At 60.2% G+C, this 24383-nt stretch overlaps 2 protein-coding genes across 2 annotated transcripts; both read left to right on the forward strand.

Annotated features, from left to right (window-relative positions):
* Window positions 1–2419: 2419 nt before the first annotated feature.
* MARK4 (microtubule affinity regulating kinase 4) lies at window positions 2420–13347 on the forward strand. Its single transcript, XM_030969633.1, has 17 exons — window positions 2420–2476; window positions 3694–3909; window positions 4671–4724; window positions 4830–4878; window positions 5216–5281; window positions 6430–6500; window positions 6654–6710; window positions 7246–7482; window positions 8595–8714; window positions 9031–9130; window positions 9206–9315; window positions 10601–10774; window positions 10981–11072; window positions 11546–11803; window positions 12238–12278; window positions 13062–13106; window positions 13183–13347. Exons 1-17 carry the CDS (start codon window positions 2420–2422, stop codon window positions 13245–13247), a joined length of 1812 nt encoding a protein of 603 aa, XP_030825493.1. The 3' UTR covers window positions 13248–13347.
* A 1632-nt stretch (window positions 13348–14979) lies between these two features.
* Window positions 14980–23716, forward strand: BCKDHA (branched chain keto acid dehydrogenase E1 subunit alpha). Its single transcript, XM_030969635.1, is given in 10 exon segments — window positions 14980–15069; window positions 16287–16439; window positions 16995–17081; window positions 17634–17754; window positions 18102–18263; window positions 19036–19127; window positions 19129–19243; window positions 21922–22009; window positions 22460–22507; window positions 23464–23716. Coding segments are annotated over 10 exon segments (1188 nt in total). The 5' UTR covers window positions 14980–15000.
* Window positions 23717–24383: the final 667 nt, after the last annotated feature.

A 24383-nucleotide genomic window follows, 5' to 3' on the forward strand; every position in this document is an offset into this window, starting at 1 on the left:
CCCCATCCCCATGTCCCCGTGTCTGTTGTCGCCATCCCCTTGTCCCCGTGTCCTCGTGTCCCCAAATCCCCTGTCCCCATTCCCTGTCCCCATCCCATTGTCCCCGTGTCCCTTGTCACCATCCCCTGTCCCTGTCCCCATGTCCCTCTGTCCCTCCGTTGTCCCCAAGCCCCCCTGGCGTCCCCAACCCCCCTGTCCCTCAATGTCCTCAATCCGCCCTGTCCCCCGGTGTCCCCCTGTCCCCCCCGGTGTCCCCCCGTGTCCCCACTCACCGGACAGCGGCTCCCTGTCCCTGTCCCGGTCCCCGTCGCCGTCCTTGTCCCTCCCGCCGCTCTCCCGCCGCTCTCCCGCTCCCTCCGCGCCGTCCCCCGCCTGTCCCTCCCCCGGCGCCGCCTTCTCGGTGCCCCGCTGTCCCCAGGTGCCCAGGGCCAGCCTCAGCAGCGAGCCCCGCTTGGCTCCCGCCGCCTCCTCCGGGGCTCTCCGCGCGACCCCCGAGTCCTCGGAGCGGCGGCGCCCGCGGGGCCCGGCGGGGTCGCGGAGGCGGCGGAGGCCGAAGGGACCCCCCAGGTGTCCCCCCAGGTGTCCCCCCAGCCCCCCCAGCCCCCCCAGCCCCACCAGCCCGCCCAGCGTGGCGCGGCGGCGCCGGCGCCCCTCGGGGTCCGCGGCGAACGGGTCCCCCCCGACCCCGTCCTGCGGGGGTCTCCGCAGCAGCGGCATGGCCGGGGGGACACCGGGGACACCGGGGGGGACACCGGGGGGGACACCGGGGGGGACACCGGGGGGGACACCGGGGGGCGAGGGGACAGCGCAGGGGACAGAGGAGGGGACACGGAGGGGACGCGGCAGGCGGGAGGACGGAGACCCCCGGGGGCGGCGCGGGGGCTCCGGGGGCGGTGGCTCCGGTGGCTCCGGTGGCTCCGGTGGCGTTGGTGGCTTTAGAGGCGGCTTTGGTGGCTGCGGTGACACCGGCGCTGCTGTGGGGACAACGGTGGCTCCGGTGGCTTTAGCGGCGGTGCTGCGGTGGCCCCGGTGGCTCTGGCGGTGGTGGCGACGGTGACACCGGTGGTGTCTGCGGTGACACTGGCGGCGCTGGCGGTGGCAGCGGTGACACTGGCGGTGACACTGGTGACACTGGCGGTGACGCTGGCGGCGCTGGCGGTGACACTGGTGACACTGGCGGTGACACTGGCGGCGCTGGCCGCTGCCCGGGGGTTTCCTGAGGAAGCGCCGCCCCGGAGGGGCCTCCCCGGCCGGGCAGGGTCAGCCCCGGTTCCGCTCCGGGACCGGCACCGGGAGGGGACAGCGGGGACCGGGAGGGGACACTGGGGACCCTGGGGACCCTGGGGACACCGCGGAGGGGACAGCGGGGACAGGGCAGGGGGACCCGGAGCAGATCTCGGGGACCCTGGGGACACCAGGAGGGCACAGCGGGGACAGCGGGGACAGCGGGGGTGGGACCGTGGGGATACTGGGGACACTGGGGGGCACTGGGAGGGGACACTGCGGACAGTGGGACACGGGATGGGACCTTGGGGACACTTGGGAGGGGACATGGGTGACACAGGCGCTCTGAGGTGTGACACAGAGGTGACCTGGGTAACACAGGTGACCCCGAGGGTGACACAGGTGACCCCGAGGGTGACACGGGTGACCCAGGTGTGACCCCACAGGCGACCCAGGTGACACAAGTGTGACACAGGTGACACAGGCGACCTCAGGTATGACCCAGGTGTGACATGGAGGGGACACAGAGGTGACACAGGTGACACTGGTATGACACAGGTATGACCCTGGTGTGACCCAGGTGACACAGGTGTGGCATGGAGTGGACACAGGTGACACAGGTATGACCCAGGTATGACCCAGGTATGACCCAGGTATGACCCAGGTGTGACCCAGGTATGACCCGGGTATGACCCAGGTATGACCCAGGTATGACCCAGGTATGACCCAGGTGTGACCCAGGTATGACCCAGGTATGACCCAGGTATGACCCAGGTGTGACCCAGGTGACCCCCGCGCGCCCCACGTGACCCCTCCCCCGTCAATCCCTCATTAAACCCCGCTCTCCCTCCCCATTGGCCACCGCGCAGCCAATGACCGCGCACCACCCTCCTTTAACCCCGCCCCCCTCGGGGGCGTGCCCACCTGTCTCCATGCCGCATCGCCGCCTCCCGATTGGTCCTCTCCCCTCCGTGGGCGTGGCCAGCCCCTCAGTACCACGCTCCTTTTACGGTCAAAACCCCGCCCACTCTGTCGCCGCCCCGCTTCCGGTTCCGGCGCCATGGCCGCCATGGCCGCCCCGGCCCGGCCCCCCCGGTAACGGCAACGGGAACAGGACCCCCCCCCCCCGGTAACGGGACCGCCCCTTCCGGTGCCCCCCGGCGCCCCCCCCGGTGCCGCCCCCCGGGCCGGGACCATGTCCTCGCGCTCCGCCCTGGCGGCGGGCAACGAGCGGAACGCGGACACGGTGAGGGTGAGGGGGGGGCGGCACCGGGGGTAGGCCGGGGCGGGGGGGGGGCACCGGGAGGTGCCGGGAGGGGATGGGGAGGGAATGGGGGGCACCGGGAGGGGTCTGGGGGCACCGGAAAGGGCTGGGTCGGTACCGGGGGCACCGGGAGGGGATGGGGGGGTCTCACTGTGGTAATTTGGAGGGGGGGTCCCAAGCGTGACAATGTAATCTGGGGAGGGGTCTCACTGGGCTAATTCAGGGGGTTCTCAGGGGTGACCCCATAATTTGGGGAGGGGTCTCACTGTGGTACTTTGTATGGGGGTCTCACGGTGACATTAATTGGGGGAGGGGTCTCACGGTGACAATTGGGGTGAATGTCTCACAGTGACATGAATTTGGGGAGGGGTCTCACCCTTGTCTCTCCCCCCCCAGCTGGGCCCGGGGGCAGCGCCCGCCCCGACAAGCCCGGGGTGATCATTTGGGGAGGGGTCTCGCTGGGATAATTGGGGTGAATGTCTCACTGTGAGAATTTGGGGAGGGGTCTCACGGTGACATGAATTTGAGGAGGGGTCTCACGGTGACATTAATTTGAGGAGGGGTCTCACAGTGACATTAATTTGGGTGGGGGTCTCGCTGTGACATGAATTTGAGGAGGGGTCTCGCTGTGACATTAATTTGGGTGGGGGTCTCACAGTGACATGAATTTGAGGAGGGGTCTCACAGTAACATGAATTTGGGTGGGGGTCTCACAGTGACGTTAATTTGGGTGGGGGTCTCGCTGTGACATGAATTTGAGGAGGGGTCTCGCTGTGACATTAATTTGGGTGGGGGTCTCACAGTGACATTAATTTGAGGAGGGGTCTCACTATGATATTTTGGGTGGGGTCTCACGGTGACATTAATTTGAGGAGAGGTCTCACAGTAACATTAATTTGGGTGGGGGTCTCGCTGTGACATGAATTTGAGGAGGGGTCTCACAGTGACGTTAATTTGGGTGGGGGTCTCACAGTGACATGAATTTGGGTGGGGGTCTCACAGTAACATGAATTTGAGGAGGGGTCTCGCTGTGACATTAATTTGGGTGGGGGTCTCGCTGTGACATGAATTTGAGGAGGGGTCGCACAGTAACATGAATTTGAGGGGGGGTCTCGCTGTGACATTAATTTGGGTGGGGGTCTCGCTGTGACATGAATTTGAGGAGGGGTCTCCCCCGTTTCCCCCCAGCCGGGCCCGGGGGGCAGCGCCCGCCCCGACAAGCCCGGCGCGGGGGGGGGGGCGCTTGGTCCGGGCGGGGGTCCGGCGCCGCCCCTCCCCCATGCCGGGGGGGCAGGAACTCCCTGGGGGGGGGGTCCGAGGAGCCCCCTCCCCACGTGGGCAACTACCGGCTGCTGCGCACCATCGGCAAGGGCAACTTCGCCAAGGTCAAGCTGGCGCGGCACGTGCTCACCGGCCGAGAGGTGCGCGGGGGTCTGGGGGGCTCTGGGGGGTCTGGGGGGTTGGGGGATTTGGGGGGTTTGGGGGGTTTGGGGGTTTGGGGCGCCATGGGCAGGGGCAACTTCGCCCAGGTCGAGCTGGCCCGGCGCGGCCGGGGGTCCCGGGCAGGATCTGGGGGGTTTGGGGTGATGGGGAGGGGGCTCAGGGGGGATTTGAGGGGTTTGAGGGGGCTCGGGGTGATGGGAGGGGGCTCGGGGGGGATTTGGGGTGATGGGGAGGGGGCTCAGGGGGGATTTGAGGGGGTTTGAGGGGGCTCAGGGTGATGGGGAGGGGGTTTGGGGGGGATTTGGGGTGATGGGGAGGGGGCTCGGGGTGATGGCAAGGGGGTTTGGGGGGGATTTGGGGTGGTGGGAGGGGGTTTGGGGGGGATGGGGAGGGGTCTAGAGGGGGATTTAGGGTCTGGGGAGGGGGCTCAGGGGTCTGGGGAAGGTTTTAGGGGGGCTCAGGGGTTTGGGGAGGGGTCTCAGGTGAATTTGGGGGTCCCGGGAGGGTCCCAGGTGAATTTGGTGGGGGGGGGGGTCTCAGATTATTTGGGAGGGGTCTCAGATGAATTTGGGGGGTCTCAGATGAATTTGGGGACGTTTAAGGTGAATTTGGGGAGGGGTCTCAGTTTATCTGGGGGTCTCAGGTGAATTTGGGGAGGGGTCTCAGGTTATTTGGGGGTCCCAGGTGAATTTGGGGAGGGGTCTCCGGGGTCCCCTCAGCGCCCCCTCCCCAATTTCAGGTCGCCATCAAAATCATCGACAAGACCCAGCTGAACCCCACCAGCCTGCAGAAGGTGGGGAGGGGTCCCGGGGGCTTTGGGGAGGGTCTCTTCCTTTGGGGAGGGGTCTCCTCCTTTGGGGAGGGGTCTCCAGCCCCCCCGACCCTTTTCCCTCCTCAGCTTTTTCGGGAAGTTCGGATCATGAAGGGGCTGAACCACCCCAATATCGGTGAGATAAATGGGGAGGGGTCCCCAATCTGGGGAGGGGTCCCAGGAGTGGGGAAGGGTCCCAAAAATGGGGGAAGGGTTCCCAACATGGAGGGGGGGGGTTCCCTGAAATGGGGAGGGGTTCCCAATTTGAGGAGGGGTCCTGGTTGTGGGGAGGGGGTCCCGGATTTGGGGAGGGGGTCCCGGATTTGGGGAAGGGTCCTGGAATTGGGATGGGGCAGTGTGGGGAGGGCTCCGCATTGCCCCTGTGTGTCCCCAGTTTGGGGAGGGGTCCCAGGGATGGGGAGGGGTCCCCAATTCGGGGAGGGGTCTCCATTCCCCCCTGCCCCCCCTCGCAGTGAAGCTCTTTGAGGTGATCGAGACGGAGAAGACGCTGTACCTGGTGATGGAGTACGCCAGCGCAGGTGGGACAGGGACACCTGGGGACACCTGGGGGACATTGGGGACACCTGGGGACACCTGGAGGGACAGTGGGGACACCTGGGGACACCTGGGACACCTGGGGGCACCTGGGGGACACTGGGGACACCTGGGGACACCTGGGGACACCTGGGGACAATAGGGACACCTGGGGACACCTGGGACACCTGGGGACACCTGGGGGACATTGGGGACACCTGGGGACACCTGGAGGGACAGTGGGGACACCTGGGGACACCTGGGACACCTGGGGGGACAGCCTGGGGACACCTGGGGACACCTGGGGGACATTGGGGACACCTGGGGACACCTGGGGGGACAGCCTGGGGACACCTGGGGGGACAGCCTGGGGACACCTGGGGACACCTGGGGGACATTGGGGACACCTGGGGACACCTGGGACACCTGGGGGACATTGGGGACACCTGGGGACACCTGGGGGGACAGCCTGGGGACACCTGGGGACACCTGGGGGACATTGGGGACACCTGGGGACACCTGGGGGGACACCTGGGGACAGAGAAGACGCTGTACCTGGTGATGGAGTACGCCAGTGCAGGTGGGACAGGAACACCTGGGACACCTGGGGGACAGATTGGGGACACCTGGGGACACTAGGGACACCTGGCGACCCTGAGACTGACACCTGGGGACACCTGGGGACCACCCTGAGACCCCCCTGGGGACACTGAGATCCCCCCTTGGGGACATTGGGGACACTGAGACTGACACCTGGGGACACCTGGGGACACCAAGATCCCCGTTTTTCCCCCCAGGTGAGGTGCTCAATTACCTGCTGTGGGTGTGGGGATATTTTGGGGGATATTTTTGAGGGATACTTTGGGGGTTTTGGGGATGATATTTTTGGGGAATATTTGGGGTATTTTGAAGTTTTTTTGGGGTGTGTCCTGATCCAGGTGTGTCCCCCCAGGTGAGGTGTTGGATTACCTGCTGTGGGTTTGGGGATACTTTGGGGGATTTGGAGGGTATTTTGGGAGGGTATTTTGGGGGGTATTTTGGGGGATATTTTGGGGGATATTTTGGGGGATTTGAGATGTTTTTGGGGGGATTTTTTTGGGGGAATATTTTGGGGATATTTTGGGGTCTGTCTCACCCCCGTTTGTCCCCCCAGGTGAGGTGTTCGATTACCTGGTGTCCCACGGGAGGATGAAGGAGAAGGAGGCGCGGGCCAAGTTCAGACAGGTGGGGACATTGGGGGGAGGGGCTTGGGGACATTCTGGAGAGATTTGGGGACATCCTGGGGGGTTTGGGGACATCTGTGAGGGCTTGGGGACATCGGGGAGGGCTTGGGGACGCTGTGGGGACCCGCGGTGACAGTGCCACCTCTGTCCCCAGATCGTCTCGGCCGTGCACTACTGCCACCAGAAGAACATCGTGCACAGGGACCTCAAGGTGGGACACGGCGGCGGGGACACCGGGTGGCACCACGTGTCCGTCCTGGTGTCACTGTCCCTGTGTCCGTCCTGGTGTCCCTGTGTCCATCCCAGTGTCCCCATGTCCATCCTGGTGTCTCTGTCCTGATGTCCCCATTCCCGTCCCAGTGTCCCCATCCCAGTGTCCCCATTCCTGTCCCAATATCCCTGTCCCCATTGATGTCCCCAGTGTCCCCAGGCCGAGAACCTGCTGCTGGACACCGACGCCAACACCGAGATCCCATCCCAATGTCCGTGTCCCAGTGTCCCCGTCCCAGTGTCCATGTCTCACTGTCCCTGTCCCCATTGATGTCCCCACTGTCCCCATGTCCCCACTGATGTCCCCAGTGTCCCCAGGCTGAGAACCTGCTGCTGGACACCGACGCCAACACCGAGATCCCATCCCAGTGTCCCCATCGCAATGTCCCCGTCCCACTGTCCCCATTCCTGTCCCACTGTCCCTGTCCCCACCAATGTCCCCACTGATGTCCCCACCGATGTCCCCATGTCCCCAGGCCGAGAACCTGCTGCTGGACGCCGACGCCAACATCAAGATCGCCGACTTTGGCTTCAGCAACGAGTTCTCGCGGGGCTCCAAGCTGGACACGTTCTGCGGCTCGCCGCCCTACGCCGCCCCCGAGCTCTTCCAGGGCAAGAAGTACGACGGGCCCGAGGTGGACATCTGGAGCCTGGGGGTCATCCTGTACACGCTGGTCAGCGGCTCGCTGCCCTTCGACGGCCACAACCTCAAGGTGACCGCTGGGAACCGCGTGGTCATCTTCTGGTCACTGTCCAGTCATTGCGTGGTCATTGCGTGGTCATTGCGTGGTCACTGCGTGGTCACTGCGTGGTCATTGCGTGGTCACTGCGTGGTCATTGCATGGTCATTGCGTGGTCATTGTTCTGTCACTGCATGGTCACTGTGTGGTCATTGCATGGTCATTGCGTGGTCATTGTTCTGTCACTGCGTGGTCACTGTGTGGTCATTGCGTGGTCATTGCATGGTCATTGCGTGGTCATTGCGTGGTCATTGTTCTGTCACTGCGTGGTCACTGTGTGGTCATTGTGTGGTCACTGCGTGGTCATTGCGTGGTCATTGCGTGGTCACTGTGTGGTCATTGCGTGGTCATTGCGTGGTCATTGTTCTGTCACTGCATGGTCACTGCGTGGTCACTGCGTGGTCACTGCGTGGTCACTGTGTGGTCACTGCGTGGTCATTGCGTGGTCATTGTTCTGTCACTGCATGGTCACTGTGTGGTCATTGTTCTGTCATTGCGTGGTCATTGCGTGGTCATTGCGTGGTCATTGTTCGGTCACTGTGTGTGGTCATTGTTCTGTCACTGCGTGGTCACTGCGTGGTCATTGCGTGGTCATTGTTCGGTCATTGTGTGGTCATTGCGTGGTTACTCGCGTGGTCATTGTGTGGTCATTGTTGGGTCATTGTGTGGTCATTGCCTGGTCATTTGGAGCCTGGGGGTCATCCTGTACCCGCTGGTCAGCAGCTGCTGCCCTTTGATGGCCACAACCTCGAGGTGACCGCTGGGAACCGCGTGGTCACCTCCTGGTCACTGTCCGGTCACTGACCCTGACTGACCCGAACTGACCCCAGTGACCCCAACTGACCCTGAGTGACCCCAGGTGTCCCCATTGACCCTGACTGACCCTGGCTGCCCCCAGCTGACCCCACTGACCCCAACTGACCTTGACTGACCCCAGGTCACCCTGAGTGACCCAGATGACCCCCATGTCCCTGACTTGACCTCAGGTGACCCCAACTGACCACAGTGACCCCCAGTGACCCCAGCTGTCCCCGGCTGACCCCGGCTGACCCCCGTGACCCCCGTGACCCCCGTGTGCCCCGCAGGAGCTGCGGGAGCGGGTGCTGCGGGGCAAGTACCGCGTGCCCTTCTACATGTCCACGGACTGTGAGAACATCCTGCGGCGCTTCCTGGTGCTCAACCCCGCCAAGCGCTGCACCCTCGAGGTATCAGGGGCTTTGGGGGGCATTTGGGGGGTCCCATGAGGGGTTTGGGGGGATTTGGGGCGGTTTTGGGGGGATTTGGGGCTGTGAGAACATCCTGTGTCCCCAATGTCCCCCCAATGCCCTCAATGTCCCCAATGTCCCCTCAATGTCCCCAGTGTCCCCAGTGTCCTCAATGTCCCCAATGCCCTCAATCCCCCCAATGTCCCCAATGTCCCCAGTGTCCCCTCAATGTCCCCAGTGTCCCCAGTGTCCTCAATGTCCCCAATGCCCTCAATCCCCCCAATGTCCCCAATGTCCCCCCGATGTCCCCCCACAGCAAATCATGAAGGACAAATGGATCAACATCGGCTACGAGGGCGACGAGCTGACGCCCTACACGGAGCCCCAGGAGGACTTTGGGGACACCAAACGCATCGGTGAGGGGACACGGGGGCGCGGTGGCACCTCGGGGACGCGCTGGGGACACGGGTGACACCGTCCTGTCCCCGCAGAGGTGATGGTGGGCATGGGCTACAGCAGGGAGGAGATCAAGGAGGCGCTGAGCACCCACAAGTACAACGAGGTGACGGCCACGTACCTGCTGCTGGGCCGGCGGGGAGAGGTGGGTGACACTGGGGACACTGGGGACACTGGGGGGTGGGGACACTGGGGGCACTGAGAGGGGTTGGGGGGGGACATTGGGGGGGACATTGAGGGGGTCGGGACATGGGGGACACTGGGGACACTGAGAGGGATTTGGGGACATTGAGGGGGTCAGGGACATGGGGGACACTGGGGACACTGAGAGGGATTTGGGGACATTATGGGGGACTGGGGACATTGGAGACACTGGGGGGATTGGGGACACTGGGGGGATTGGGGGCATTGGGGGACACTGGGGATATTGGGGACACTGAGAGGGACTGGGGACATTGGGGGGATTGGGGGACACTGGGGGGACATTGGGGGACATTGGGGGATTGGGGACATTGGGGGATTGGGGGCACTGGGGACATTGGGGGGGGGACACTGGGGATATTGGGGGATTGGGGGACATTGGGGGGATTGGGGACATTGGGGGGATTGGGGACATTGAGGGGCACTGAGAGGGGTTGGGGGGACATTGGGGGACAGTGATTGGGGACATTGGGGACACTGAAGGGATTGGGGACATTGGGGGACACTGGGGATATTGGGGACACTGAGAGGGACTGGGGACATTGGGGGATTGGGGACACTGGGGGATGGGGACCCATTGGGGGATTGGGGTTGGTGGCAGCCCGAGGGACATGGCGGCACTGAGAGGGATTTGGGGACATTGAGGGGTAACATGGGGCCTGGGGACACTGTCCTGGGGCCTGCACTGGGGTTGGGGGCCCTGGGGACATTGGGGACTGGGGTTTGGTGGGATTGGGGGCATTGGGGTCACTGAAGGGATTGGGGACATTGGAAGGATTGGGGACGTTGGGGACACTGGGCTGGACTTGGGGCATGGGACACTGGGGACGCTGGGGCCCTTGGTGACCCCGTGACCCTGTTGGTGGCAGCCCGAGCGCCCTCTGTGCGTGTCACTGCCGCCGGGGACACTGGGGAGTCCCAACGGGACCAAGTGGGGGACATTGGGGACATCGGGAGGGACATCGGGGCACACTGGGGGGCGGCAAGCGTTGTGGACACTGGGGGGATTGGGGACACTGGGGGACACTGGGGGGATTGGGGACATTGGGGGCATTGGGGACACTGGGGGCATTGGGGACACTGGGGGGTCCTGGGGGGTCCGTGACCGGTGTGACCCCTCCGTGACCCCTCCGTGACCTCTCCGTGACCCCACAGGTGGCCCCGCCCCCTCGGCGGCCCCTCCCCCCCGCCGCAGCCCCCCCTCGGCCGCCCCTCCCCCCTCCTCGGAGCTGGGCGTGGCCGGGGGCGTGGCCCCGCCCCCCAGGAGGGGCTCCGGAGGCGGAGGGGGGAGGGGCGGAGGGGGCGGGGCCGGGCCGCCCCTCCCCCCTCCCTGCAGCCCCTTGGTCAGCAGCGCCCACAACCCCAACAAGGCCGAGATCCCCGAGAGACACCTGGACGGACAGGTGGGCACACCTGGGCACACCTGGGGGTACCTGGGCACACCTGGGCACACCTGGGGGGTGGGAACACCTGGGGGATCCAGAAGAGGCACCTGGACGGACAGGTGGGCACACCTGGGGGGGAGGGGACACACCTGGGCACACCTGGGGGTACCTGGAGGGGCACCTGTGGCCCCAGGTGAGCTCAGGTGCCCCCCGTGTGCCCCCAGCCCCACGTGCCCCCCAGCGTGATGGGCCGCAGGAACACCTACGTGTGCTCGGGGGGGGAGCGGCACCTGCTGCTGCCCAACGGCAAGGACAGGTGAGTGCCACACCTGGGCACACCTGGCATCCCCCAAATCTGCCCCAAAATCCACCCCAAATTAACTTAAATCCACCCAAAATCCACCCCAAAATTGCCCCAAACCCACCTGCTGCTGCCCCACGGCAAGGACAGGTGAGTGGCACACCTGGCACACCTGGCATCCCCCAAATCTGCCCCAAAATCCACCCCAAATCTAAATCCACCCAAAATCCACCCCAAAAACCCCCCAAACCCACCTTTGTTGGAAACAGGTGAGTGGCACACCCCCCCCCCACCCCCGCCCCCCAAATCACCTTAAATCACCCCAAAATGGCTCCAGTCCCACCTGTGCCCCCGTCAATACCTGTCCCAGTGCCACCAGTGCCCCTCCCAGTGTGGGGATGTAGGGTGGGGTCACCTGTGGGCGTGTCTGGTGTCACCTGTGACGTCACCTGCACATGACGCCACTGATGACGTCACTGCCCCCGCAGCCTGCCGTCCCGCCCCCCGCCCTCCCCCTCCAGCCACTCCCTGGGCGGGGCTCACCTGGCGCACCTGGCCCGGGGCTGCTCCGCCCGCAGCACCTTCCACGGAGGGGGCGGGGCCGGAACCGGAACCCGCCGGGGGGGCGGGGCCTCGGGAGCTCCGCCCCCCGCCTCGCCCCCTCCCCCCCCCAGCGCCGCCTCCTCCCCCCGGCCCCGCCCGACGGCGACGCTGCTGAGCAAGATCACCTCGAAACTGACCCGCAGGTGAGCGCACCTGGCACACCTGGGCACACCTAAAAATACACCTGGGCACACCTAAAAATACACCTGGGCACACCTGGGGACACCTAAAAATACACCTGGGCACACCTGGGGGTCACCTGGGCACACCTGGGCAAGATCACCTCGAAACTGACCCGCAGGTGAGCGCACCTGGCACACCTGGGCACACCTAAAAATACACCTGGGCACACCTGGGGGGTCAGACACACCTGGGGGGGTCACCTGGGCAAACCTGGGCACACCTAAAAATACACCTGGGCACACCTGGCCCACCTATACCACCTGGCCCACCTGGTCTCTCACACCCCAGGGACCCTTGGGGCCCCCACACCTAGTGAGGTTCAGCCACTTGTCCCCCCCACGCGCCGTCCCCTGCCCAATCACTGTCCCTCTCACCTGTTCTCTCACCTGCCCAGGGTGTCCCTTGACCCCTCCCCCGGGACACACCTCAACACACCTGGGGACACACCTGGGGACACCTGGACCACCTGGACACACCTGGGGGACACACCTGGGACACACCTGGGAACACCTGGGACACACCTGGGCACACCTGGGACACACCTGGGGACACCTGGGCACACCTGGGGACACACCTGGGGACACCTGGGGACACACCTGGGCACATCTGGGGACACCTGGGCACACCTGGGGCACACCTGGGCACACCTGGGCACACCTGGGCACATCTGGGGACACCTGGGGACACACTGTGTCACCTGTCCCTGATTTTCGAGGGGGAATTTTGGCGCTGGGGAATTTTAATTTTTTTTAGGGATTTTTTAGAATTTCCCGGGAGAGATTTTAGGGATTTTTGGGGGATTTTTAGGGGTTTCCCAGGGGGGAATTTTGGGATTTTTGGGGGTTTGGGGTTTCCTGGGGGGGAATTTTTAGGGACTTTGGGGTTTTTTGGGGGGGAATTTTGGGAATTTTTGGGGCTTCCTGGGGAAGGTTTGGGGACTTCTTGGGGAGGATTTTTGGGGATTTTTTGGGGTTTCCCGGGTTTTTTTTTTTTTTTTGGGGTTTCCTGGGTGGGAATTTTGGGGTTGGGGGGATTTTTTGGGGGGTTTCCTTGGGGGAATTTTGGGGTTTTTGTTTGGTTTTTTTTTGGTTTTTTTTAGGATTATTGGGTGGGTTTTTTTTAGGATTTTGGGGAGATTTTTTGGGGATTTGGGGGTTTTGGGGGGTTTCCTGTGGGGGTCCCACCCCTCTGACCCCCTCCCCACCTTGCCCCCCCCAGGGTCGCAGACGAACCTGCGGGAATCGGGGGACCTGCGCTCACAAGGTGGGTGCTGCCCCTCCCCCCCCGGATTTGGGGGGGGTCTCGGGAACCCCCCGGACTCACCTGTCCCCTCCCCCAGTTGCCATCTACCTGGGGATCAAGCGGAAGCCGCCCCCCGGCTGCTCCGAGGGGGGGGGGCTGTGATGGGGGGGGCGGGGCTCCTTCGAGACCCCCCCCCCCCGGGACCCCCACCCGGGACCCCCCAGAACCGGACCGGGAGCAGAACGGGACCCCCGGAGCTGCATCGGGGCTTTCTGCGAGACCCCCCCAGAACCAGAGCGGGACCCCCGGGACCGGACCGGGACCCCCGGGACCCCCGGGACCCCCGGAGCTGGATTGGGACCCCCCTCAAGACCCCCCAAGAATGAGACCGGGACCCCCAGAACTGGACCGGGACCCCCGGCACCCCCCAAGAACGAGACCGGGATCCCTGGAGCTGCCTTGGGACCCCCCCGGGACCCCCAGAACCAGATGGGGAACCCCCCAGGATTGAGACCGGGACCCCCAACGCAAGACCACGCAGAATAGGATCAGGACCCCCCCAGGACCCCCCAGAACTGGGCTGGGACCCCCAGAACTGGACTGGGACCCCCCCAAGAACGGGATCAGGACACCCAGAGCTGGATCAGGACCCCCAGAACCGGACTGGGACCCCCAGAGCGGGATCAGGACCCCCAGAGCTGGATCAGGACCCCCAGAACCGGATCAGGACCCCCAGAATGAGATCAGGACCCCCAGAACCTGACCGGGACCCCCAGGACCGGGACCACCGTGGCTGCAGTTCCTGGGACCCCCCAGGACCCCCCAAGACCGAGACCGGGACCCCCAGGACCCCCGCGAACCAAATCAGAACCCCGGGACCCCCTGGGACCCCCTCAAAACCAGACTGGGACCCCCCAGAACCAGATTGGGACCCCCAGGACCCCCCCGGGCAATTGGGACCCCCCCAGGACCCCCCCATAGATTCGGCAGCCCCGGGACCCCCCCCAAATTCGGAACCAGCGGCGCTGGGACCCCCCCAGGCCCCCCCTTGGGGACATTTTTGGGGGGGGGGTGGTCGGGGGTGACTTTGGGGGTCCCGGATTTCGGTGCCAAGATTTTGGGGAACCCCCAATAATAACCTGCAGCCCCTCCCCCACCTTGTACAGATGTAAATACGGCCCCGCCCCCCCCCCAGACCCCTCCCACCCCCCGGAGACCCCTCCCCCATTTTTAAGTTATTCCTGCCCTGAATTGTCCCCCCCAAACCCAACCCCCACCCCAAAATAAACCTCGGGACCCCCAACCCCGGTGTGAGTGTGGGGGGGGGGTTGGGGTGCAATTTGGTGGGGGGGGGGGATTGGGGTATTTGGGAGGGGTTTGGGGGTCCCCAGAATGGGGGATGGGGGGAATTGGGGGAATCGGGGTGGGGGTTTGGGGAATTTGGGGTGGGGGGTTTTTTTGGGGGCCTCATGGTGGGCGGGGTTTGGGGAATTTGGGGTGGGCGGGGTTTGGGGGTCCCCACAGTGGGGTCCCATGGTGGGCGGGGTTTGGGAATTGGGAGTTTGGGAAATTGGAGGTGGGCGGGGCCCCCGATAGCACTCAAGGGGCGTGGCCAACACAGCGCCCACCCTTATACGGTCATTTTGGGCGTGGCAAAACAAACTCCCTTATAGGGTCGTTTAGAGGGCGTGGCTATTAGGTATTCCCTTATATGGTTATTTAGTGGGCGGAGCCAATCCAGCAACGCCCCAAACCGCTCAGGGGGCGTGGCCATAACCTTCCCTTATAAGTCCATCAGGGGGCGCGGCTCCCCCCTCAGGCCGCGCAGCCAATCAGATCCCGCGGGCCGCGCCACCGCCCTCCCCGAGCAGCCAATCAGCGCTCGGCGCGGCGCGAGGCCACGCCCCCAGGGAAGATGGCGGCGCTGCGGGCGCTGCGGTGGCGGCGGCTCCCGGGGCTCGTCCCGAGGCGGCTCCTGGGGACCGTGAGTGGGACAGAGGGGACACTGGGGACAATGGGGGGGGACAGGGAGGGGACAGGGAGCGGGGACAGAGGGGACACTGGGGACAATGGGGGGACAGGGAGGGGACAGGGAGCGGGGACAGAGGGGCACTGGGGACAATGGGGGGACAGGGGGGGACAGGGGAGCGGGGACAGAGGGGACACTGGGGACAATGGGGGGGTGACAGGGAGGGGACAGGGATGACAGGGGGACTGGGGACAATGGGGGGGGACAGGGGGGGACAGGGAGGGGGACACACTGGGGACAATGGGGGGTGACAGGGGAGGGACAGGGAGGGGACAGGGGAACTGGGGACACCGGGGGTGGCAGGGAGGGGACAGGGAGTGGGGGACAGGAGGGGACCCCAGGGGACATTTGGGGGGTGAAATGGGGGGACAGAGAGGGAACAGTGAGGGGTGACAGTGGGGGGACACAAAGCGGACACAAAGGGGACATTGGGGGGGACAGAGAGGGGACACGAGGGGACATTTTGGGGGGACAATGAGGGGGGACAGAGGGGACAATGGGGGGGACGGGGAGACTGGGGGGACAGTGTGTCCCTGGTGGTTCCATGTCCCCGTGTCCCCAGTGCCACCCCCAATGTCCCCAATGTCCCCACTGTCCCCAATGTCCCCAGTGCCACCCCCGATGTCCCCATTGTCCCCAATGTCCCCAGTGTCCCCGTTGTCCCCATTGTCCCCATTGTCCCCAGTGTCCCCAGTGTCCCCAGTGTCCCCAGTGTCCCCGTTGTCCCCAATGTCCCCAGTGCCACCCCTGTGTCCCCATTGTCCCCAGTGTCCCCAGTGTCCCCAGTGTCCCCAGTGTCCCCCGTTGTCCCCAATGTCCCCAGTGCCACCCCTGTGTCCCCATTGTCCCCAGTGTCCCCGTTGTCCCCAGTGTCCCCAGTGTCCCCAGTGTCCCCATTGTCCCCAGTGTCCCCGTTGTCCCCGCTGTCCCATTGTCCCCAGTGTCCCCATTGTCCCCAGTGCCACCCTATTGTCCCCACTGTCCCCGCTGTCCCCAGTGTCCCCAGTGTCCCCATTGTCCCCGTTGTCCCCGCTGTCCCCAGTGCCACCCCAGTGTCCCCAGTGTCCCCATTGTCCCCGCTGTCCCCGCTGTCCCCAGTGCCACCCCTGTGTCCCCATTGTCCCCGCTGTCCCCAGTGTCCCCAATGTCCCCGCTGTCCCCGCTGTCCCCAGGGCTCCCCCGAGGAGCGGCCACAGTTCCCCGGAGCCTCGGCCGAGTTCGCCGAGCGCCTCGAGTTCATCCAGCCGCAGGTGCTGGCCGGGATCCCCGTGTACCGCGTGATGGACCGGCAGGGACAGGTGATCCGCGACTCTGAGGATCCGCAGGTAACACGCCTGGGACACGCCTGGGGCAGGTAACACGCCTGGGACACGCCTGGGGCAGGTAACACACCGGGACAGGTAACACGCCTGGGACACACCTGGGACAGGTAACACACGTGGGACACGCCTGGGACAGGTAACACGCCTGGATAGGTAACACACACCTGGGATGGGTCACACACCTGGGACAGGTAACACACACGGGACACACCTGGGACAGGTAACACGCCTGGGGCAGGTAACACACCTGGGACAGGTAACACACCTGGGACAGGTAACACGCCTGGGACACGCCTGGGACAGGTAACACACACGGACACACCTGGGACAGGTAACACGCCTGGGACACGCCTGGGACAGGTAACATGCCTGGGACACACCTGGGACAGGTAACACACCTGGGATGGGTCACACACCTGGACAGGTAACACACACCTGGGATGGGTGACACACCTGAGACAGGTGAGGTGGGACACCTGGGGCAGGTGGCACACCTGGGGCAGGTGGCACAGGTGACACACGGGACAGGTGGCCCTCACCTGTCGCACCTGCCCGCAGCTGCCCAAGGAGCAGGTGCTGAAGCTCTACAAGACGATGACGCTGCTCAACACCATGGACAGGATCCTGTACGAGTCCCAGCGACAGGTGAGCCTCACCTGGGCACACCTGGGGGGTGGCGCTCACCTGTGTCTCACCTGTGTCTCACCCGTGTGTCACCTGTGTCTCACCCATGTCTCACCCGTGTCTCACCTGTGTCTCACCCATGTGTCACCTGTGTCTCACCTGTGTCTCACCTGTATCTCACCCGTGTGTCACCTGTGTCTCACCCATGTGTCTCACCTGTGTCTCACCTGTGTCTCACCTGTATCTCACCCATGTGTCACCTGTATCTCACCTGTGTCTCACCCGTGTCTCACCCGTGTCTCACCTGTGTCTCACCCGTGTCTCACCCGTGTGTCACCCATGTGTCACCTGTGTCTCACCCGTGTCTCACCTGTGTCTCACCTGTGTCTCACCTGTATCTCACCCGTGTGTCACCTGTGTCTCACCCGTGTGTCACCTGTGTCTCACCTGTGTCTCACCTGTATTCACCTTGTTCACCTGTGTCTCACCTGTGTCTCACCTGTATCTCACCTGTATCTCACCCGTGTCTCACCCGTGTCTCACCCGTGTCTCACCTGTGTCTCACCTGCGCAGGGCCGGATCTCGTTCTACATGACCAACTACGGCGAGGAGGGGACGCACGTGGGCAGCGCCGCCGCCCTGGACGATGCTGACCTGGTGTTCGGGCAGTACCGCGACAGGTGTGACAAGGCAGGTGAGACCAGGTGGGACAGGTGTGACACAGGTGTGACACAGGTGAGACCAGGTGGGACAGGTGTGGGACAGGTGTGACACAGGTGTGACACAGGTGTGACACAGGTGTAGGGTGACACAGATGTGACTCAGGTGTGCCCCAGGTGACCTTACCTGTGCGCAGGTGTGCTGCTGTACCGCGGGTACCCCCTGGAGCTGTTCAGGGTTACACAGGTGTGACACAGGTGTGACAGGTGTGACACAGGTGTGACACAGGTGTGACACAGGTGTGACCCAGGTGTGACAGGTGTGACACAGGTGTGACACAGGTGTGACAGGTGCCCCAGGTGAGGCTGTACCTGTGCGCAGGTGTGCTGCTGTACCGCGGGTACCCCCTGGAGCTGTTCATGGCCCAGTGCTACGGCAACGCGCGCGACCCCGGCAAGGGCCGCCAGATGCCCGTGCACTACGGCTGCCGCGAGCGCCACTTTGTCACCATCTCGTCCCCGCTGGCCACGCAGATCCCGCAAGGTGACGCACCTGGGGTGACACCTGTCCCCCCCCCGCATTTCCCCCCCCCGCCCCTTTTTCCCCCCAATTTTCCCTCTTTTTTCCCCAAAATTCCCACCTTTTCCCCCCAAATTGCCTCCCTTTCCCCCCACTTTTTCCCCATATTTCACCTTTTTCCACCGAATTTCCCCTTTTTTCCCAATTTTCCCCTTTTTCCCCAAATCTTCCCCCTTTTTTCCCCAAATTTCTGCTTTTTTCGACCAATTTTTCCCCAAATTTTACCTTTTTTCCCCAAATTCCCCCATTCTTTCCAATGTAAAATTCCAACAATTTTTCCCCAAATTCCCCCTTTCTCCCAATGACAAATTCCATCATTTTTTTCCCCAAATTCCAGCTTTTTCCCCCAAATCCCCCCATTCTTCCCAGTGAAAAATTTTGAGGTTTTTTTCCCCAAATCCCCCCTTTTTTCCCAATGAAAAATTTCACAAACTTTTCTCCAAACCCCCCCATTCTCCCCAGCGTAAACTTTTGAGTACTTTTCCCCAAATCCCCCCTTTTTCCCCAAACCCATGTTCCCCCCAAAATCCCCTCACTTTTTCCCCAGTGACAAATCCCTGCAATTTTCCCCTAAATTCACACTTTTCCCCAAAAAACTCTCCCCGTTCCTCCTAACGAAAAATTTCGGGATTTTTTTCTCCCCCCCCCCAAATCCCCCCATTTCCCCCAAATCCTCCCGTTCCCCCCAACCTAAAATTCTCCCGTTTTTTCCCAAAACCGCCGTTTTTCCCCCCAGCCGTGGGCGCGGCCTACGCCATCAAGCGCGCGGACGCCAGCCGCGCCGTGGTTTGCTACTTCGGCGAGGGCGCGGCCAGCGAGGGCGACGCGCCACGCCGGCTTCAACTTCGCCGCCACCCTCGAGTGCCCCATCGTCTTCTTCTGCCGCAACAACGGCTACGCCATCTCCACGCCCACCTCCGAGCAGTACCGCGGCAACGGCATCGGTGGGCAGCCCAAAAATCCCCAAATTCGGGGCGTTTGGGGCTGTTTTGGGGCGTTCGGGGGCTTTTGGGTGGTTTTGGGGCGTTTTGGGGCGTTTTGGTTGGCCCCATCGTCTTCTTCTGCCGCAAAAAGGCAACGCAACGGGATCGGTGGGAAACCCAAAATTCCAAAATTTTGGGGCATTTTGGGGTGTTTTGGGGCGTTTTGGTGGTTTTGGGGCGTTTTGGTGGTTTTGGGGCGTTTTGGGGCGTTTTGGTTGGCCCCATCGTCTTCTTCTGCCACAAAAACGTCTGCGCCATCTCCACGCCCACCTCCGAGCAGTACCGCGGCGATGGAATCATTGGGGAACTCAAAATTCCCAAAATTTGGGGCCTTTTGGGACGTTTTGGTGTTTTGGGGTGTTTTGGTGGTTTTGGGGTGGTTTTGGGGCGTTTTGGGGCGTTTTGGTTGCCCCCATCGTCTTCTTCTGCCGCAACAACGCAACGGGATCGGTGGGAAACCCAAAATTCCAAAATTTTGGGGCATTTTGGGGCGTTTTGGTGTTTTGGGGCGTTTTGGTGGTTTGGGGGTGGTTTTGGGGCGTTTTGGGGCGTTTTGCTTGGCCCCATCGTCTTCTTCTGCCACAAAAACGTCTGCGCCATCTCCACGCCCACCTCCAGTACCGCAGCGATGGAATCATTGGGGAACTCAAAATTCCCAAAATTTGGGGCCTTTTGGGGCGTTTTGGGCTGTTTTGGGGGCGTTTTGGTGGTTTTTGGGGCGTTTTGGGGCGTTTTGGTTGGCCCCATCGTCTTCTTCTGCCGCAACAATGCAATGGGATCGGTGGGCAGCCCAAAAATCCCCAAATTCGGGGCGTTTTGGGGTGTTTTGGGGTGTTTTGAGGCGTTTTGCTGGTTTTGGGGCGTTTTGGTGGTTTTGGGGCGTTTTGGAGCGTTTTGGTTGCCCCCATCATCTTCTTCTGCCACAAAAACATCTGCCCCCCCCCCCCCCCCCACCTCCAGTACCGCAGCGATGGAATCATTGGGGAACTCAAAATTCCCAAAATTTGGGGCCTTTTGGGGCGTTTTGGGCTGTTTTGGGGCGTTTGGGGGCGTTTTGGTGGTTTTGGGGCGTTTTGGGGCGTTTTGGTTGGCCCCATCGTCTTCTTCTGCCGCAACAACGCAACGGGATCGGGTGGGCAGCCCAAAATCCCCAAATTCGGGCGTTTTGGGGTGTTTTGGGGCGTTTTGAGGCGTTTTGCTGGTTTTGGGGCGTTTTGGTGGTTTTGGGGCGTTTTGGAGCGTTTTGGTTGCCCCCATCATCTTCTTCTGCCACAAAAACGTCTGCGCCATCTCCACGCCCACCTCCAGTACCGTGGCGATGGAATCATTGGGGAACCCAAAATCCCAAAATTTTGGGTCATTTTGGGGAGTTTTGGTGGTTTTGGGGCATTTTGGGGAGTTTTGGTTGGCCCCATCGTCTTCTCCTGCCGCAACAACGCAATGGGATCGGTGGGAAACCCAAAAATCCCAAAATTTGGGGCGTTTTGGGGCGTTTTGGTGGATTTTTGGGGTGTTTTGAGGGATTTTGAGGGGTTTTGGGGAGCTTTGGGGTGTTTTGAGGGGTTTTTGGAGCAGGAGATTCCTGGGAATTTGGGAAAATACCCTGGGAATTTGGGGTGGGAGATCCTTGGGGTCTTGGGAAAAAAACCTCTGGGATTTTGGGGGAAAGTCCTGGGATTTTGGGGCACAAATTTTGGGATTTTGGGCTTCCAGCTCCTGGGGTGCTCAGGAGGGAAAGAAATCCCCAAATCCTGGTTTTTTCCCCACAATCTGATTGTGTTTTCCTGGCTTTCAGTTGGGAAAATCCGCGTTTTTTCCCCCAAAATCCCAGCACGTTTTCCCTCCTCTTACTGAGGGGATAAACACCCAAATCCTGGATTTTTTCCCTCAAAATCCCAGGGTTTTTTCCCCAGAATCTGAGCAGTTTTTCCCCTCTCTCATCGGGGATGGAAACCCCCAAATCTGGTGATTTTTTTCCCCAAAATCCCGGGGCTTTTTCCCCAGAATCCCAGCGTGTTTTCCCCTCTCTCACTGAGGAGATAAACCCCCAAATCTGGTATTTTTTTCCTCAAAATCTGATGGATTTTTTCTGGCTCTCAGTGAGGGATGGAAACCTCCAAATCCTGGGGGTTTTCTTCCCAAAATCTGAGCAGTTTTTTCCCTCTCTCACTGAGGATATAAACCCCAAATCTGGTGATTTTTTCCCCAAAATCCCAGCGTGTTTTCCCCTCTCTCACTGAGGAGATAAACCCCCAAATCTGGTGATTTTTTCCTCAAAATCTGATGGATTTTTTCTGGCTCTCAGTGAGGGATGGAAACCCCCAAATCCCGGGTTTTTTTCCCCAGAATCCCAGCGTGTTTCCCCTCTCTCTCTGAGGATATAAACCCCAAATCTGGTGATTTTTTCCCCAAAATCCCAGCAGGTTTTCCCCTCTCTCACTGAGGAGATAAACCCCCAAATCTGGTGATTTTTTCCCCAGAATCCCAGCGTGTTTCCCCCTCTCTCTCTGAGGATATAAACCCCAAATCTGGTGATTTTTTCCCCAAAATCTGATTGATTTTTTCTGGCTCTCAGTGAGGGATATAAACCCCAAATCTGGTGATTTTTTCCCCAAAATCTGCCCGTTTTTCCCCGGCAGCGGCTCGGGGCCCCGGCTACGGGCTGCTCTCCATCCGCGTGGACGGCAACGACGCGCTTTTACGGCCGACGCGCTGGGCGCGCGCGCGGCCGAGAAAACCAGCCCTTCCTCATCGAGGCCATGACCTACAGGTGCGCGGCCCCACATTTACCCAAAAACCTGCTGCTTTCCCCCAAAATTTTGCTTCTTTTCCCCCAAAATTCTGATTTTTTTTTCCCAAAAAAATCAGCTTTTTCCCCCCAAAAATCTGATTTTTTTCTCAAAAAAAAACCCCATTTTTTTCCCCGAAATATTCTGCTTCTTTTTAAAAAAAAATCCGATTTTTCCTCCAAAAAATTCACTTTTTTCCCCCTAAAAATCCACTTTAAAAAAAAAAAAATCCACTTTTTTCTCCCCAAAAATTCACTTTTTTCCCCAATAAAAGAACTTTTTTCCCCCCCAAAAAATCTTTTTTTTTTTCCAAAAATATTCCACTTTTTTTCCCCCCAAAAATCCGCTTTTTTTTGCAAAAAAATACTCCTTTACTCCCCAAAAAATCCCCTGTGGCTGAGAACCAGCCCTTCCTCATCGAGGCCATGACCTACAGGTGCGTGGCCCCAGATTTACCCAAAAACCTGAGTTTTTACCCAAAAAAATCCGTCTTTTTCCCCCTCCAAAAATTCAGCTTTTTTCTCAAAAAAATTTAATTTTTTTCTCCAAAAGACCCGACTTCTTTTTTCTCAAAAAAATTCCTTTTTTTCCCCGAAATATTCTGCTTTTTAAAAAAAAATCCGCTTTTGTCCCCCAAAAATCTGCTTTTTTCTCAAAAAAATCCAATTTTCCCCCCAAAAATCTGGTTTTTTCCCAGAAAATCAGAATTTTTCCCCAAAAAAATCCGATTTTTTCCCCAAAAATCTTACCTTTTACCCCCCCCAAAAATCCACTTTTCCCCCCAAAATATTCCGCTTTTTTTCCCCAAAAAAACTCTGCTTTTTTCCCCCCAAAAAATCATCTTTTTTTAAAAAAAAATCCAGATTTTTTCCCAAAAAATGAATTTTTCCCCCAAAAATTCCGGTTTTTTCCCCAAAAAAAAGATCAAATTTTTTCCCCCAAAAAATTCCGCTTTTTTCTCAAAAAAATCTGATTTCCCCTCCAAAAAATCTGGTTTTTTTCCCAGAAAATCAGCATTTTTCCCCAAAAAAAATCTGATTTTTTCCCCAAAAATCTTGCCTTTTACCCCCCCCAAAAATCCACTTTTCCCCCCAAAATATTCCGCTTTTTTTCCCCAAAAAAACCTCTGCTTTTTTTCCCCCCAAAAATCTTGCCTTTACCCCCCCAAAAATCCACTTTTTTCCCCAAAATATTCCACTTTTCTCCCCCCCAAAAAATCATCTTTTTTTTTTTTAAATCCACATTTTTTCCCAAAAAACCTAATTTTTTCCCCCCAAAAAATTCAGCTTTTTTTCCCTAAAAATTCCGCTTTTCCCCAAAAAAAAATCTTTTTTCCCCAATAAATTCCCTTTTTTTTTTTTTTTTCCCCAAAATCCCGTTTTTTCCCCCCAGGATCGGGCACCACAGCACGAGCGACGACAGCTCGGCGTACCGCTCGGTGGACGAGGTGAATTACTGGGACAAGCAGGATCACCCCATCTCCCGCCTGCGGCACTACCTGGGGCGCCGCGGCTGGTGGGACGAGCCGCAGGAGCAGGAGTGGAGGAAGAGCTCGCGCAAAATGGTCCCAAAAATCGGCATTTTGGGGGTTTTGGGGCGGGAAATACTCGGGGTTTTTGTTGGGAAAAAATCGGGGTTGGTGTAGGAAATATTCTGAATTTTGGGTGGATTTGGGGTGGGAAATAATCGGGATTTTCGGGATTTTTGGGGTGGGAATATTCTGAATTTTGGGGATTTTTGGGGTGGGAAATATTCGGGATTTTGGGGATTTTTGGGGTGGGAAATATTCCGATTTTGGGGAATTTGGGGTGGGAAATATTCGGGATTTTGGGGGATTTTTGGGGTGGGAAATAATCGGGGTTTTGGGGGATTTTTGGGGTGGGAAATATTGGGGATTTTGGGGGAATTTGGGGTCAGTACCTGGGGCGCCCGCGCTGGTGGGACGAGCCGCAGGAGCAGGAGTGGAGGAAGAGCTCGCGCAAAATGGTCCCAAAAATCGGCATTTTGGGGGTTTTGGGGCGGGAAATATTCGGGGTTTTTGGTGGGAAAAATCGGGGTTGGTGTGGGAAATATTCGGAATTTTGGGGATTTTGGGGTGGGAAATATTCGGGATTTTGGGGATTTTTGGGGTGGGAAAAATCGGGATTTGGGGTGGGAAATATTCTGAATTTTGGGGATTTTTGGGGTGGGAAATAATCGGGTTTTGGGGGATTTTTGGGGTGGGAAATATTCGGGTTTTGGGGATTTTTGGGGTGGGAAATATTCCAGATTTTGGGGATTTTTGGATGGGAAATATTGGGGATTTTGGGGGA

This window comes from Camarhynchus parvulus, unplaced genomic scaffold (assembly GCF_901933205.1).
Source record: "Camarhynchus parvulus unplaced genomic scaffold, STF_HiC, whole genome shotgun sequence".
Taxonomy (NCBI): Eukaryota; Metazoa; Chordata; class Aves; order Passeriformes; family Thraupidae; genus Camarhynchus; species Camarhynchus parvulus.

Excerpts from the sequence above, each read along its gene's own strand:
- MARK4 (XM_030969633.1), top strand. The coding sequence starts at position 2,420 with ATGTCCTCGCGCTCCGCCCTGGCGGCGGGCAACGAGCGGAACGCGGAC. Across the intron at positions 4,725-4,829 it reads ACCCCACCAGCCTGCAGAAG|CTTTTTCGGGAAGTTCGGAT; the intron begins GTGGGGAGGGGT and ends TTCCCTCCTCAG. Across the intron at positions 11,073-11,545 it reads CTGCCCAACGGCAAGGACAG|CCTGCCGTCCCGCCCCCCGC; the intron begins GTGAGTGCCACA and ends CTGCCCCCGCAG.